Source organism: Somniosus microcephalus, chromosome 2 (genome assembly GCF_052327205.1).
Source record: "Somniosus microcephalus isolate GS21.2 chromosome 2, FLI_Smic_1.0, whole genome shotgun sequence".
NCBI lineage: Eukaryota > Metazoa > Chordata > Chondrichthyes > Squaliformes > Somniosidae > Somniosus > Somniosus microcephalus.
Genome location: NC_140988.1, coordinates 376,733,626 through 376,745,967, shown reverse-complemented (window position 1 = coordinate 376,745,967; position 12,342 = coordinate 376,733,626). Strand labels below are relative to the sequence as shown.

The 12,342-nt window shown below is 45.8% G+C and overlaps 1 protein-coding gene across 2 annotated transcripts in view; it reads right to left on the bottom strand.

The window, feature by feature from the left end:
• LOC147123782 (exocyst complex component 6B-like) overlaps positions 1-12,342 on the bottom strand; it is an 860,046-nt gene that overhangs the window by 707,181 nt on the left and 140,523 nt on the right. For both annotated transcript variants that reach the window (XM_085975948.1, XM_085975954.1), the window contains one exon: positions 11,832-11,877. In XM_085975948.1, coding sequence (XP_085832074.1) covers positions 11,832-11,877 — 46 coding nt within the window. The remainder of the gene's footprint in view (positions 1-11,831; positions 11,878-12,342) is intronic.

Genomic DNA, 12,342 nt, shown 5'->3' with positions numbered 1-12,342 from the left:
CTTGGAGGGGAACTTGGGAGATGGTGGTGTTCCCATGCGCCTGCTGCCCTTGTCCTTCTAGGTGGTAGAGGTCGCAGGTTTGGGAGGAGCTGGCAATGCAGGCGAACACGACAGTCATTTGAGAGCACAGCAAAGCTCCACAAACAGCACAGAAGTTATAACATGGAAACAAGCCATTCAGACCTTTCACATGAGCATAACGTTCATCAGTTCATCTTTATTATGTTGGTTTAAGGAGGAATGTTGGCCTGGACTTGAAGAAAATTCCCTGCTCTTTTACCAGTAATGACGAGAGGTTTTCAGTATCTACTGGAACCAGCGGTCGAAGAGACCTCACTGTACTGTCTCACAGAACCTTACAGCACAGAAGGAGGCCATTCGGCCCATCGTGCCTGTGCCAGCTGTTTGAAAGAGCTCTCCAAATAGAGCCACTCCCCTACTCTTTCCCCCATACTCCTGCAAATTTCTCCTTTTCAATTATTTATCCAATTCCTTTTTGAAAGGTACTACTGAATCTGCATTCCAGATCATAACCACTCACTGCGTAAAAAAAATTCTCCTCATCTCACCTCTGTCTCTTTTGCCAATTTCCTTAATTCTGTGTCCTCTGGTTACCGACCCTCCTGCCAGTGGAAACAGTTTCTCCTTATTTATCAAAACCATTCATGATTTTGAACACCTCTATTAGGTCTCCCCTTAACCTTCTCTGCTTTAAGGAGAACAACCCCAGCTTCTCTAGTCTCTCCACATAACTGAAGTCCCTCATCCCTGGTGCTATTTTAGTAAATCTCCTCTGCACCCTCTCCAAGATTTTGACATCCTCTCTAAAGTGTGGTCTCAATACTCCAGCTGGGGCCGAACCAGTGATTTGTAAAGGACTAGTCTCCCTTCATTGATTCCCAAATGACGTCTTGCTGAGACTTGGAACTACCGCAGTCTACTCACTGAACAATGGGCTAGCCAGTAAGATGCGTTGGTGGGTGCAGTATTATGGCCGTGGGTAGCTCAAATGCATTGCTTGGAGATACCAATTGTTGATTCACATCAGTACCTGGGGCTGCCAGTGTCCTGCCACCAGTGTCCTGGCCAATATTTATCCCTCAATCAACACCTAAAAAAAAGTTTATCTGGTCATCATCACATTGCTTCAACCAACGCAAGCTAAGCAGGTGTCCAATCAGTTCTCCTTCGCTGTTCAGAACTCCTATCCATGTAACGGGAGGGCCCGTGCGTTATCTACGACATATCTGTAAGGTGGATTTGTCTTAAAAAAAAGGGAAAGCAGCAGCAGGGACCAAAAACTCTCGTCTACATCGGCTGGTCACTGAGTGTCGAGCAATGGGAGTCAGCCTCAGGATCGGCATGGCTCTACGCCAAAGCCCTTCACTGGATTAAGCAGCGGGTGCCAGGTAAGCGTGGTAAGATGGCACTGGACAAGTGTAACATGCTTGGGAGGAACAGATGACTTTGGACCTAGGGTTCCCGAAGCTTTCCATCACTGGGGGCATTCCTCACCTCATGTCTGGCTCTGTTCCAGCCTAATTGATAAGGACCGATTGCTATGATGAGGCAACAACTCAATTTTTGCTGTATCATGTGACTAACAAGGTGGTAGAAGGCAAACGAGATGGACCTTGGTCTTTTTATGTCCAGCAATTCCTATGTAAGCCTTGGATTCTTCTCTCTGTAATTCAAATCCCTCCATGGCCTTGCCCCACCCTGTCTCTTTAACCTCCTCCAGCCCTACAGCCCTCAGAGATCTCTGCGCTCCTCCAATTCTGGCCTCTTGCACATCCCCAATCTATATTGCTCCACCATTGGCGGCCGTGCCTTCAACTGCCTGGGCCCTGAGCTCTGAATTTCCACCTAGACCTCTCTGTCTGTCTATCTCCTTTAAGACACTCCTTAAACCCTACCAAGCTTTTGGTCACCTGTCCTAATATCTCCTTATGTGGCTCGGTATCAAGTTTTGTTTGATAATCTCTCCAGTGAAGTTATGCTACGTTAAAGGTATAAATGCAAGCTATTGTTGTAAGCAGAAAAGAAAAGCTGAATTTTGCATCTAAAAATTGAAGCTTCAGGGAGCTAGTGAGTGCAGCAAGAAGGGGACCAAATCAAAGGAAGAGAGTGGTTATGCTTTTGACGGGCGCCTATCAGCTCGCTCCGAAGCAACCTTGGCAAAGATTGCTAAGCTGACTGCCACCCACAGAGAGTGAAGGAAGACAAAGGTGAGAAAAACACTTCAGACAGAAAGAGAGATAAACAGTTTTCAAAAGAACAGTAGCAAATGTTCTAACCCACTGCAGGCCATAACACTGCAAGACAACTGTAACAAAAATACTGAAGACATACAGCCCTGAAGAAAATCTTAACTTAATTGTGTGGCATCTGTAGGGATAAGACAGATGTACAGAAGGTTTTCAACAGTTCAAGATGCAGAGAAGAGTACATAAGTACATAAGAACTAGGAGCAGGAGTCGGCCATTCGGCCCTTCGAGCCTTCCCCACCATTCAATGAGATCACGGCTGAACTTCTACCTCAACTCCACCTTCCCGCACTATCCCCATATCCCTTGATTCTCTTAGTATCCAAAAATCAATCGCTAACAACACAAGTAACATGTACGATCCAAAGTGTAAGACACCCATAAGAAAAGATTAGAGAAGATAAGGCTCTACTCTCCAGAGAGGAGGTGGTTGAGGGGGGCCCTCTGCATATAAATGGCACAGATAAGGTGAACCCAGACTATTACATCAAGGTAAATAAAGCATGTACGACAAGAGGATATGAACTAAAATTAGAGAAACATAAATTTACAACAGATCTTACCAAAGCAATTCTTTACTCAAATACACATAAGATTCTGAGGGGGATTGACAGGGTAGACGCTGGGAGGCTGATTCCCCTGGCTGGAGTGTCTAGAACTAGGGGTCACAGTCTCAGGATAAGAGGTCAGTCATTTAAGACCGAGATGAGGAGGAATTTCTTCACTCAGAGGGTTGTGAATCTTTGGAATTCTCTGCCCCAGAGGGCTGTGAATGCTGAGTCATTGAATATATTCAAAGTTGAGATAGATAGATTTTTGGACTCTAGGGGAATCAAGGGATTATGGGGATAGTACAGGAAAGTGGAGTTGAGGTCGAAGATCAGCCATGATCTTATTGAATGGCGGAGCAGGCTCGAGGGGCCGTATGGCCGACTCCTGCTCCTAATTCTTATGTTCTTAAAGAGTGATTAATTTTGGATTAATCTACAAGGTAAAGTATGGAGTCAAAGACAGTAGAGAGTTTGAGATGCAGTTGGATGTCAGGCTGGGTGAGTGACAGCGCCTTGAGGCACACACTCAATGAGCCAATAGGTCTAATTCTTGTCTGTTAATTCTTCCTACGATCTTGTTTCCAACACAATGCAGGAATCTACAATCAGGATTTATGCCGTGTACTCAGGAATTCTCTAACTGGGAATTATTTCAATGAAGCACACGCCCAAGTCAAACTAAAAGAGAAACGCGGCTCGTCAGAACACAGAACGTTACTATCATCACTCGTCTGTAAAATGGCTTTATCAGAACGGTATGCGGAAACAGTACACAACCTGGAGTGTGTTACCGAGGAATAGCGCAGAAGGTTTCGGGTGCAGTTTACAAGCCGCACAAGCAAAGCTCGAAAAGTTTGTGAGTGTCATCCCGAACCCCTGTTGTGAGTCACATACCTGAAGCCCACTTCAACCTGTGTTACATTATATCCAGGTGTTGGGGAAACATGTTTACTGCCATCTCCAAATACTGTACTGTACTTGAAAGCAACGGTCTGCTGGACTCCCATGAATGAATCAGATAACTTCAATGGGACGGTTTCTGAGCTATGTGAATGCAACTACAGAACATTACATTGTTATAGTATTTACCAGTCGGAAAGACTTGCATTTATATAGCGCTTTTCACCACCACCGGACGTCCCAAGGCGCTTTACAGCCAATGAAGTACTTTTTGAAGTGTAGTCACTGTTGTAATGTAGGAAACCCGGCAGCCAATTTTCACACAGCAAGCTCCCACAAACAGCAATGTGATAATGACCAGATAACCTGTTTCTTTAGATGCTGATTGAGGGACAAATACTGGCCGGGACACTGGGAATAACTCCCCTGCTCTTCTTCGAATAGTGTCGTAGGATCTTTTACGTCCACCTGAGGGGGAAGACAGGGCCTCGGTTTAACGTCTCATCCAAAAGATGGCACCTCCGACAGTGCAGCACTCCCTCAGCACTGCACTGGAGTGTCAGCCTCGATTTTTGTGCTCAAGTTGAACCCACAACCTTCTGACTCGGAGGCGAGAGTGCTACCAACTGAGCCACAGCGGACAATACGACTTGTACTCGTATAACACCTTATCCCATCTCACAGAAAATATCTCGCAGGCTATGAGGTGCAGTGGCGATTGTTCGGTAGGCAACTGCAGCAGCCAATCTACATCGCGATCAAAGAGGTTTCTTTACTCTTTCGATATTTTTGGCTTCCGTATTTCAGGCTATTCCTGGAGGTGAAGCTCCCTATGTCCAAGAGAGTGTGCTCACTTGTCCAGATATCCAGGTAAAATTCATAGTGTCCTCCGTGAATGAAGGGCACTGGGCTCCTTTTTAAAGGGCTCCTTCTAAAGCTCCAATTTATTGCAGCTACTGATTTTACCACACGCCCTCATATGACTCCCCCTTGCCTTTGAAAGGTGGCAAAATAACACACTGCTTCCACTTGATTCTCAGCCGTGGCTCAGCGGGTAGCACCCTCGCCTCTGAGTCAGAAGGTTGTGGGTTCCAGTCCCACTCCAGAGACTCCCCGTCTGCCCTCTCAGGTGGATGTAAAAGATCCCACGGCACTTACAGTAATCTGGGATGTAATGCTTAAGTTATCCACCAGATGGAGACAAATATTAAGGGATCATATTTACCAGTATTAAGGTAATGTCCTGGCACACCACTTATTAAGGTAATGTGGCATTGTGGGTATGACTCAGAGGTTGATCCTCCATCTTTGTTATCGCACAGTAAGAAATAGAGTATCTTGCTGGCAGCCTGTAAGAGCTATGTTCTCTGCTACATATGTATAATTAAACAGTTGAGTTTGGTTCCTGAAGTCTGGCTTATCTCAGTTTCTGACCTTACCACTCGGATATCACAGCACTATTTCGAAGAAGAGCAGGGGAGTTCTCCCCGGTGTCCTGGGCCAACATTTATCCCTCAACCAACATCACTAAAAACAGACGATCTGGTCATTTATCACATTGCTGTTTGTGGGAGCTTGCTGTGCGCAAATTGGCTGCCAGGTTTCCTACATTACAACAGTGACTACACTTCAAAAAGTACTTCATTGGCTGTAAAGCGCTTTGGGACGTCCTGAGGTCGTGAAAGGCGCTGTAGAAATTCAAGTCGTCCTTTTTTTTCTTTCTTTTCATTCCTTCTAAGCCTCAAATGTCCCTCTCCCTCGCTCCCTGTGTTAAAATCCAGACTCACGGCCTGACTCCTACTCCACCTCATTCACCTTCCGCATTCTTCACTTCCTTCTACAACGTACAGGCTTTTAAACCCCAAGCTTGTCGGCACCTAATCATTGAAGATACAGCCAGGCTTCTCTTTTACTTTCCAACCCTCGTCCTGTATTTAACTGTGGACCTTAAGTTCCTCAATAAAAACAAACAAACGATCCAATAGCCAGTCATTCCCTTGCCTCCGGTGATTTTAAATTAAAACTTCTGCACTAACTCATTCTTATACATGAGTTCACCAATGTAGAACTCCTTCCCTCCCTCAGTCTCCCTTCCTCCAACAATGTACAGCACATCGAATCATGGAGCACAGAAGGAGGCCATTCAGCCCATCGTGCCTGTGCCGGCTCTTTGAAAGAGCGATCCAATTAGTCCCACTCCTCTGCTCTATATATAAATGTTGTTATATATTCAATTCCCATTTGAAAGTTACTACTGAATCTGCTTCCACCGCCATTTCAGGCGGTGCATTCCACATCACAACAACTCGCTGCGTAAAAAAATGTCTCCTCATCTCCCCGCTGGTCCTTTTGCCAATTATCGTAAATCTGAGTCCTCTGGTTACCGATCCTCCTGCCAGTTTCTCCTTATTTACTCTAGCAAAACCCTTCATAGAATCATAGCATCGTTACAACACAGAAAGAGGCCATTCGGCCCGTCGAGCCCGTGCCGGCTCTCTGCAAGAGCACTTCAGCTAGTCCCCCTCCCCCGCCCTTTCCCCGTAGCCCTGCAAATTTTTTTCTTTCAGGTACTTATCCAATTCCCTTTAGAAAGCCGTGATTGAGTCTGCCTCCACCACCCTTTCAGGCAGTGCATTACAGATCCTCACCACTCGCTGTGTAAAAAAGTTTTTCCTCATGTCACCTTTGGATCTTCTACCAATCACCTTAAATCTGTGTCCTCTGGTTCTCCACCCTTCCACCAATGGGAACAGTTTCTCTCTAGCTATTGTGTCTAGACCCCTCATGATTCGGAACACCTCTATCAAATCTCCTCTCTGCTCTAAGGACAACAACCCCAGCTTCTCCAGTCTATCCATATAACTGAAGTCCCTCATCCCTGGAACCATTCTCGTAAATCTTTTCTGCACCTTCACATCGTTCCTAAAGTGTGGTGCCCAGAATTGGACAATACTCTAGTTGAGGCCGAACCAGTGTTTTATTAAGGTTCATCGTAACTTCCTTGCTTTTGTACTCTATGCCTCTATTTATAAAGCCCAGGATCCCGTATGCTTTTTAACTGCTTTCTCAACTGCCCTGCCACCTACAACAATTTGTGCACATATCCCCAGGTCTCTCTGTTCATTCACCCCCTTTAGGATTGTACCCTTCAGTTTATATTGCCTCTCCTCGTTCTTCCTACCAAAATCTATCACTTCGCACTTTTCTGTGTTAAATTTCATCTGCCACGTGTCCGCCCATTCCACCAGCCTGTCTATGTCCTCTTAAAGTCTATCACTATCCTCCTCACTGTTCACTATACTTCCAAGTTTTATGTCATCTGCAAATTTTAAAATAGTGCCCTGTACACCTAAGTCCAAATCATTAATATATATATCATGAAAAGCAGTGGTCTTAGTACCGACCCCTGGGGAACACCACTGTATACCTTCCTCCAGTCTGAAAAACAACCGTTCACCACTACTCTCTGTTTCCTGTCACTTAGCCAATTCATAATTTTGAACACCTCAATCATATCTCCCCTTAAGCTCCACTGCTCTAAGGAGAACAATCCCAGTACATTGCTTCATCCCTACTCGATTTCTCCCGAGTGTCCTGGGGCCAATATTTATCCCTCAGCCAGTATCACTAAAAGAGGTTATCTGGTCATTATCACATTGCTGTTGTGGGAGCTTGCTGTGTGCAAATTGGGCTTTCTACATTAAAACAGTGACTGCACTTCAAAAGTACTTCATTGGATGTAAAGAGGTTTGGGACATCCTGAGGTTGTGAAAGGAGCTATATAAATGCAATTCCTTCCCTTTTGCCCTTACAGCATGGCCAATGTAGAGGCACACTTGTCCTTCCACTCGGTAGGAATGTTGCGTTGGATCTCCCAGCGACCTCCGTGCTAATTTCTAAACTTCAAAAAAGTACTTCATTGGTTGTAAAGCGCTTTGGGACATCCAGCGGTAGTGAAAGGCGCTATATAAATAAGTGCAAGACTTTCTTTCTGCTCTTTTTTGACCTTGGGAGCAACGGCCGGCACTGTGGACCTTCATTGGTGCTTTGTCTAGTTCTCGCCGTCGAAAAGAAGAAATGCACTCGGAGACCCCAGAGAAATATTCAGCTTCCCTGCACAGGTCTACACATTACAACATCCATCAGATTCCAATAGACGGAAAATCATTCTTCCAGATGTTGGATAATGAAAAGCACTTGGTCTTTGGAAAATGTATTGTGCACAGAATTTCCATCTAATCAACTGCAAATTTTGCTTAAAACCCACCGCACCGATGTCAGAAGTAGGGCGAAAGCTGAAATGCCCTGTAATTAATCAACCTCAGAACGAGGGAAAGGGGCGATGCCGCTGTAACTTTAGAGGACTGTGTGGGAAGAGGGAAAAATGATAAAACAACAACAACTACTTTATATAGTGCCTTTAACATACAGGAAACTTTCTGGTATCCGGCATGGACGGGACCGACCTGGTGCCAGTCCATCAACAATGCCGGATAACCGAACGCTATAGTAAAACATACGGAGCTCAGAGCTCCGTATAAAGCAACAAACCCTGTTGCTTCTTCAAAACAATCGGCACAAGTTGCAAGCGTCTCTGTAGCTTAGCAACAGCTTCAGCTACACCCTTGCACAGCAACAAATGGAGTAAAAAAAGTAACTAAAAGTTAAAAAAAGTTATCTGAACCGACTCCTGAATTTTGCCGGTGGATAGAGCGTTCCGGTTATTTAGTGGCCGGTTAATCGAAAGTTTCCTGTAGTAACAACGTGCCGAGCCACATAAGGAGATATCAGGGCAGGTGAGGTCAAAGAGGTAGGTTTTAAGGAGCGACTTAAAGGAGGAGAGAGAGGTGGAGAGGGTTAGAGGTTTAGGGAGGGAATTCCAGAGCTTAGGGCCTAGCCGGCTGAAGGCACGGCTCCCAGGGATGGGACAAAAGGAGTGGGGCCAGAATTAGCGGAGCACAGAGATCTCGGGGTGGGGGGGGGGGATTGTGGGGCTGGATGAGGTTACAGAGACAGGGAAACATCTAAACGGTTTGCATCTAAATCTAAATAGCGCCTATTCCCAAGAATCTTCACAGGTAAGAAAGAGACACTGAGCAGGAGAGCTACGAGAGAATGACAAAATTACGATCAATCAAAAAAAGATGGGTTTTGATGAGGCCTTTAAAGGAGGGGAGGAGGAGCAGCAAGGGTGCAGGGGTCTCGGGAGGTCGTTCAGGAGCGTATCTCCGAGGCGGCTGAAGGCTCTGCTGCCAATGCAATACCTCTACATGGATTATCCTGTGAATTCAATCAGGTTGATAGTTCAGGTGAGGCCCTTCATTGGTTCATCTCTTAATAGGGGCACGGATCTCACAGGAAGGGTGCAAACAGCAACAGAGCGGGAAAGGGAGGAAATATGCCTAAAGAAATTGCACATTGTATCAAAATCGCTACACAGAATAAAACCAGATGGACAAACCCGGCTGGGACCGAGGTATCGAATTTGGACATGAAAGCAAACCCAGCTCAGTCGACCCTGCACAGTCCTCCTCACTAACATCTGGAGACTGGTGCCCAGATCCAACCAGTCAATTATCACCCTATCAGCCTACTGTCAACCATCCAAGTGATGGAAGGAGTTGTTAACAGTGCTATCAAGCAGCACTTACTCACCTGCTCCCCAGTGCTCAGTTCCGCCAGGACTACTCGGCTCCAGACCTCATTACAGCCTTGGTCCAGACGTGGACACAAGATTTGAATTCCACAAATGAGGTGAGAGTGACTGCCGGTGACTAAAGTCAATGGGATTAAGGGGAAAACTCTACACTGGCTGGAGTCATATCTGGCACAAAGGAAGATGGTTTTGCTGGTTGGGGGGCCAATCAGCCCCAGGACATCACTGCAGGAGTTCCTCAGGGCAGTGTCTTAGGCCCAACCATCTTCAGCTGCTTCGTCAATGACCTTCCCTCCATCATAAGGTCGGAAGTGGGGATGTTCACTGATGATTGCACAGTGTTCAGTGCCATTCGCAACTCCTCAGATAATGAAGCAGTCCATGCCCACATGCAGCAAGACCTGGACAGCATACAGGCTGGGACTGATAAGTGGGAAGTAACATTCATGCCACACAATTGCCAGGCAACAATCATCTCCAACAGGAAGGAGTCTAACCACCTCCCCTTGACATTCAATAGCATTACCATTGTCGAATCCCCCACTATCAACATCCTGACCAGAAACTCAACTGGACCAGCCTAATAAATGCAGTTGCTACTAGAGCAAGTCAGAGGCTAGGTATTCTGTGGCAAGTGGCTCACCTCCTGACACCCCAAAGCCTCTCCACCATCAAAAGGCACAAGTCAGGAGTGTGATGGAATACTCTCCACTTGCCTGGATGAGTGCAGCTCCAACAACACTCAAGAAGCTTGACACCATCCAGGACAAAGCAGCCCGTTTGATTGGCACCCCATCCACCACCTTAAACATTCACTCCCTCCACCACCAGCTCACCGTGGCTGCAGTGTGTACCATTTACAAGATGCACTGCAGCAACTCGCCAAGGCTTCTTCAACAGCACCTCCCAAACCCACGACATCGATCACCAAGAAGGACAAGGACAACAGGTGCATGGGAGCATCGCCACCTCCAAATCACACACCACCCCGATTTGGACATATATCGCTGTTCCTTCATCATCGCAGGGACAAAATCCTGGAACTTCCTCCCTAACAGCACTGTGGGAGTACCTTCACCACACGGACTGCAGCGGTTCAAGAAAGCGGCTCACCTCCACCTTCTCAAGGACAACTAGGGATGGGCAATAAATGCTGGACCTGCCAGCAATGCCCACTTCCCCAGAATAATTTTAAAAACCTCCCACCATTGCCTGTTAATTACAATTAGCGAGCCTTAGCTACAGCACCTTTTGTGTTTGCAAATCACTATAATTTTCCTCATTAAATTAATTTGTTTTGAACCACTGCACTACCAGCAGCTTTGCATGGATGAGGAACATTATAATTTTTCTCCTTTTATAAATAAAAAGTTGTAAGATCAGAAAACGTCAACTATACAGCAAAATAAATCGCTGGGCGAAATAACTTCTAAAAGACTAAATTCCCTTGGTCAGTCTACCCTCCAGTACTCCACTTCACTCAATGGTTAATTTTTCTGCTAACTCACGGGTCCAACCACATACCCTTCACGGAAAGGTTTCTACTTTCATCCTCTTGGATGCATTCTCCATTCTCAACTCGCCCACCACAAACGTATTATGGCCCAGAAATTTGGGTCCCCACGGGTGAGTACGCACAGGGCCCAATGAAAGTGCCGGTTTCGTGCATGCACTGCGCATGAAACCGGAACTTCCGTTCCCTTGAAGGAAGGGGTTCACAGGTCGAACGCGTGCGCCGGAGAGGCAGCGCGTGCGCCTGGAACTTACGTTTTTTTTGCAGGTTTCTCCGGGAGGGTAAGTCTCCAGGAGCTACGCTTTTAAAAAGCAGTCGCAAGACCTGCTTTTAACAAGGTAAGTGGTGAATTAAGTAAAATTAAAACATTTTTTCCACGGGTTTATTATTTTTAAATACTTTAAAGAAAGGTAAGTTTATTTTTAGCCCCATCAGAAACTGTTATAAATTTTTCAAAAATTTAAATTATTGTTTAAAATAGTTATTTTATGTAATTTATAGTTATTTTAAAAATGTGATTTAAAAAAAAATTTATTTCAAGTTTTAGTGATGTTTTGGGGCTGATTTGTATTTATAGTTTTGACAGCTCTTCCTGTCAAATCTATGAATGAAGCATTCCCTGCTACCATTGGCTCTCCATGGCCCACATCGAACTAACTGCGCCCCTGGGATACACAAGCACTGCGCGCAGGCAGCTGGAGGAGGCCCAGGATCGGAATCCCACGCGGGCCCACAGCACAACGGCCGGCGCGCTAGGTAAGTGCAGTTCGGAGGCTTGCACCCGCGGGAAGCCCCCGACCCGAATTTCTGGGCCATTATCACGCAAGTAAACTTGGAGCACACAAGACCAGCAGAGCTGAGGCCAAACAACACGAAGCCCCCCACCCCGCCCCCCCCACAAACAGCCAGCAAGCCAGAAAATCAAAGCCAAGGCCACAGTTTACCTTTTAGTCTTCATCTGTTCTCGTAATTTACTGTACATCTCCAGTACTGAAAAAAAAGAGAGAGACATGTCAGACACTGCTTTGTAATTTATTTACTTCTGCTGCAAGGAGAGCCACTGTCTAACTCAATGTTTTGTTCCCAGGGCTGGTTTCAATATTTTACTTTTATTTCTCTTTTAACACTATTACCTTATACTTACTCTCGTGTGTTTTATTCCTTTGGTCAGCCGGATGTCTGAACACATGGCCACCCATCACCATACCCAAGAGCCTCCAAGCCAAGCCGGCGAGAAATCTATACTTAATCTACATAAATCTAGGAGGGTACGGTAGCATAGTGGCTATGTTACTGGCCTAGTAATCCAGAGGCCTGGACTAATGAGCCGGAGATAACATGAGTTCAAATTCCACCACGGCAGCTGGGGAATTTAAATTCAGTTAATTAAATAAATCTGGAATAAAAAGCTAGTATCAGTAATGGTGACCATGAAACTACCGGATTATCGTAAAA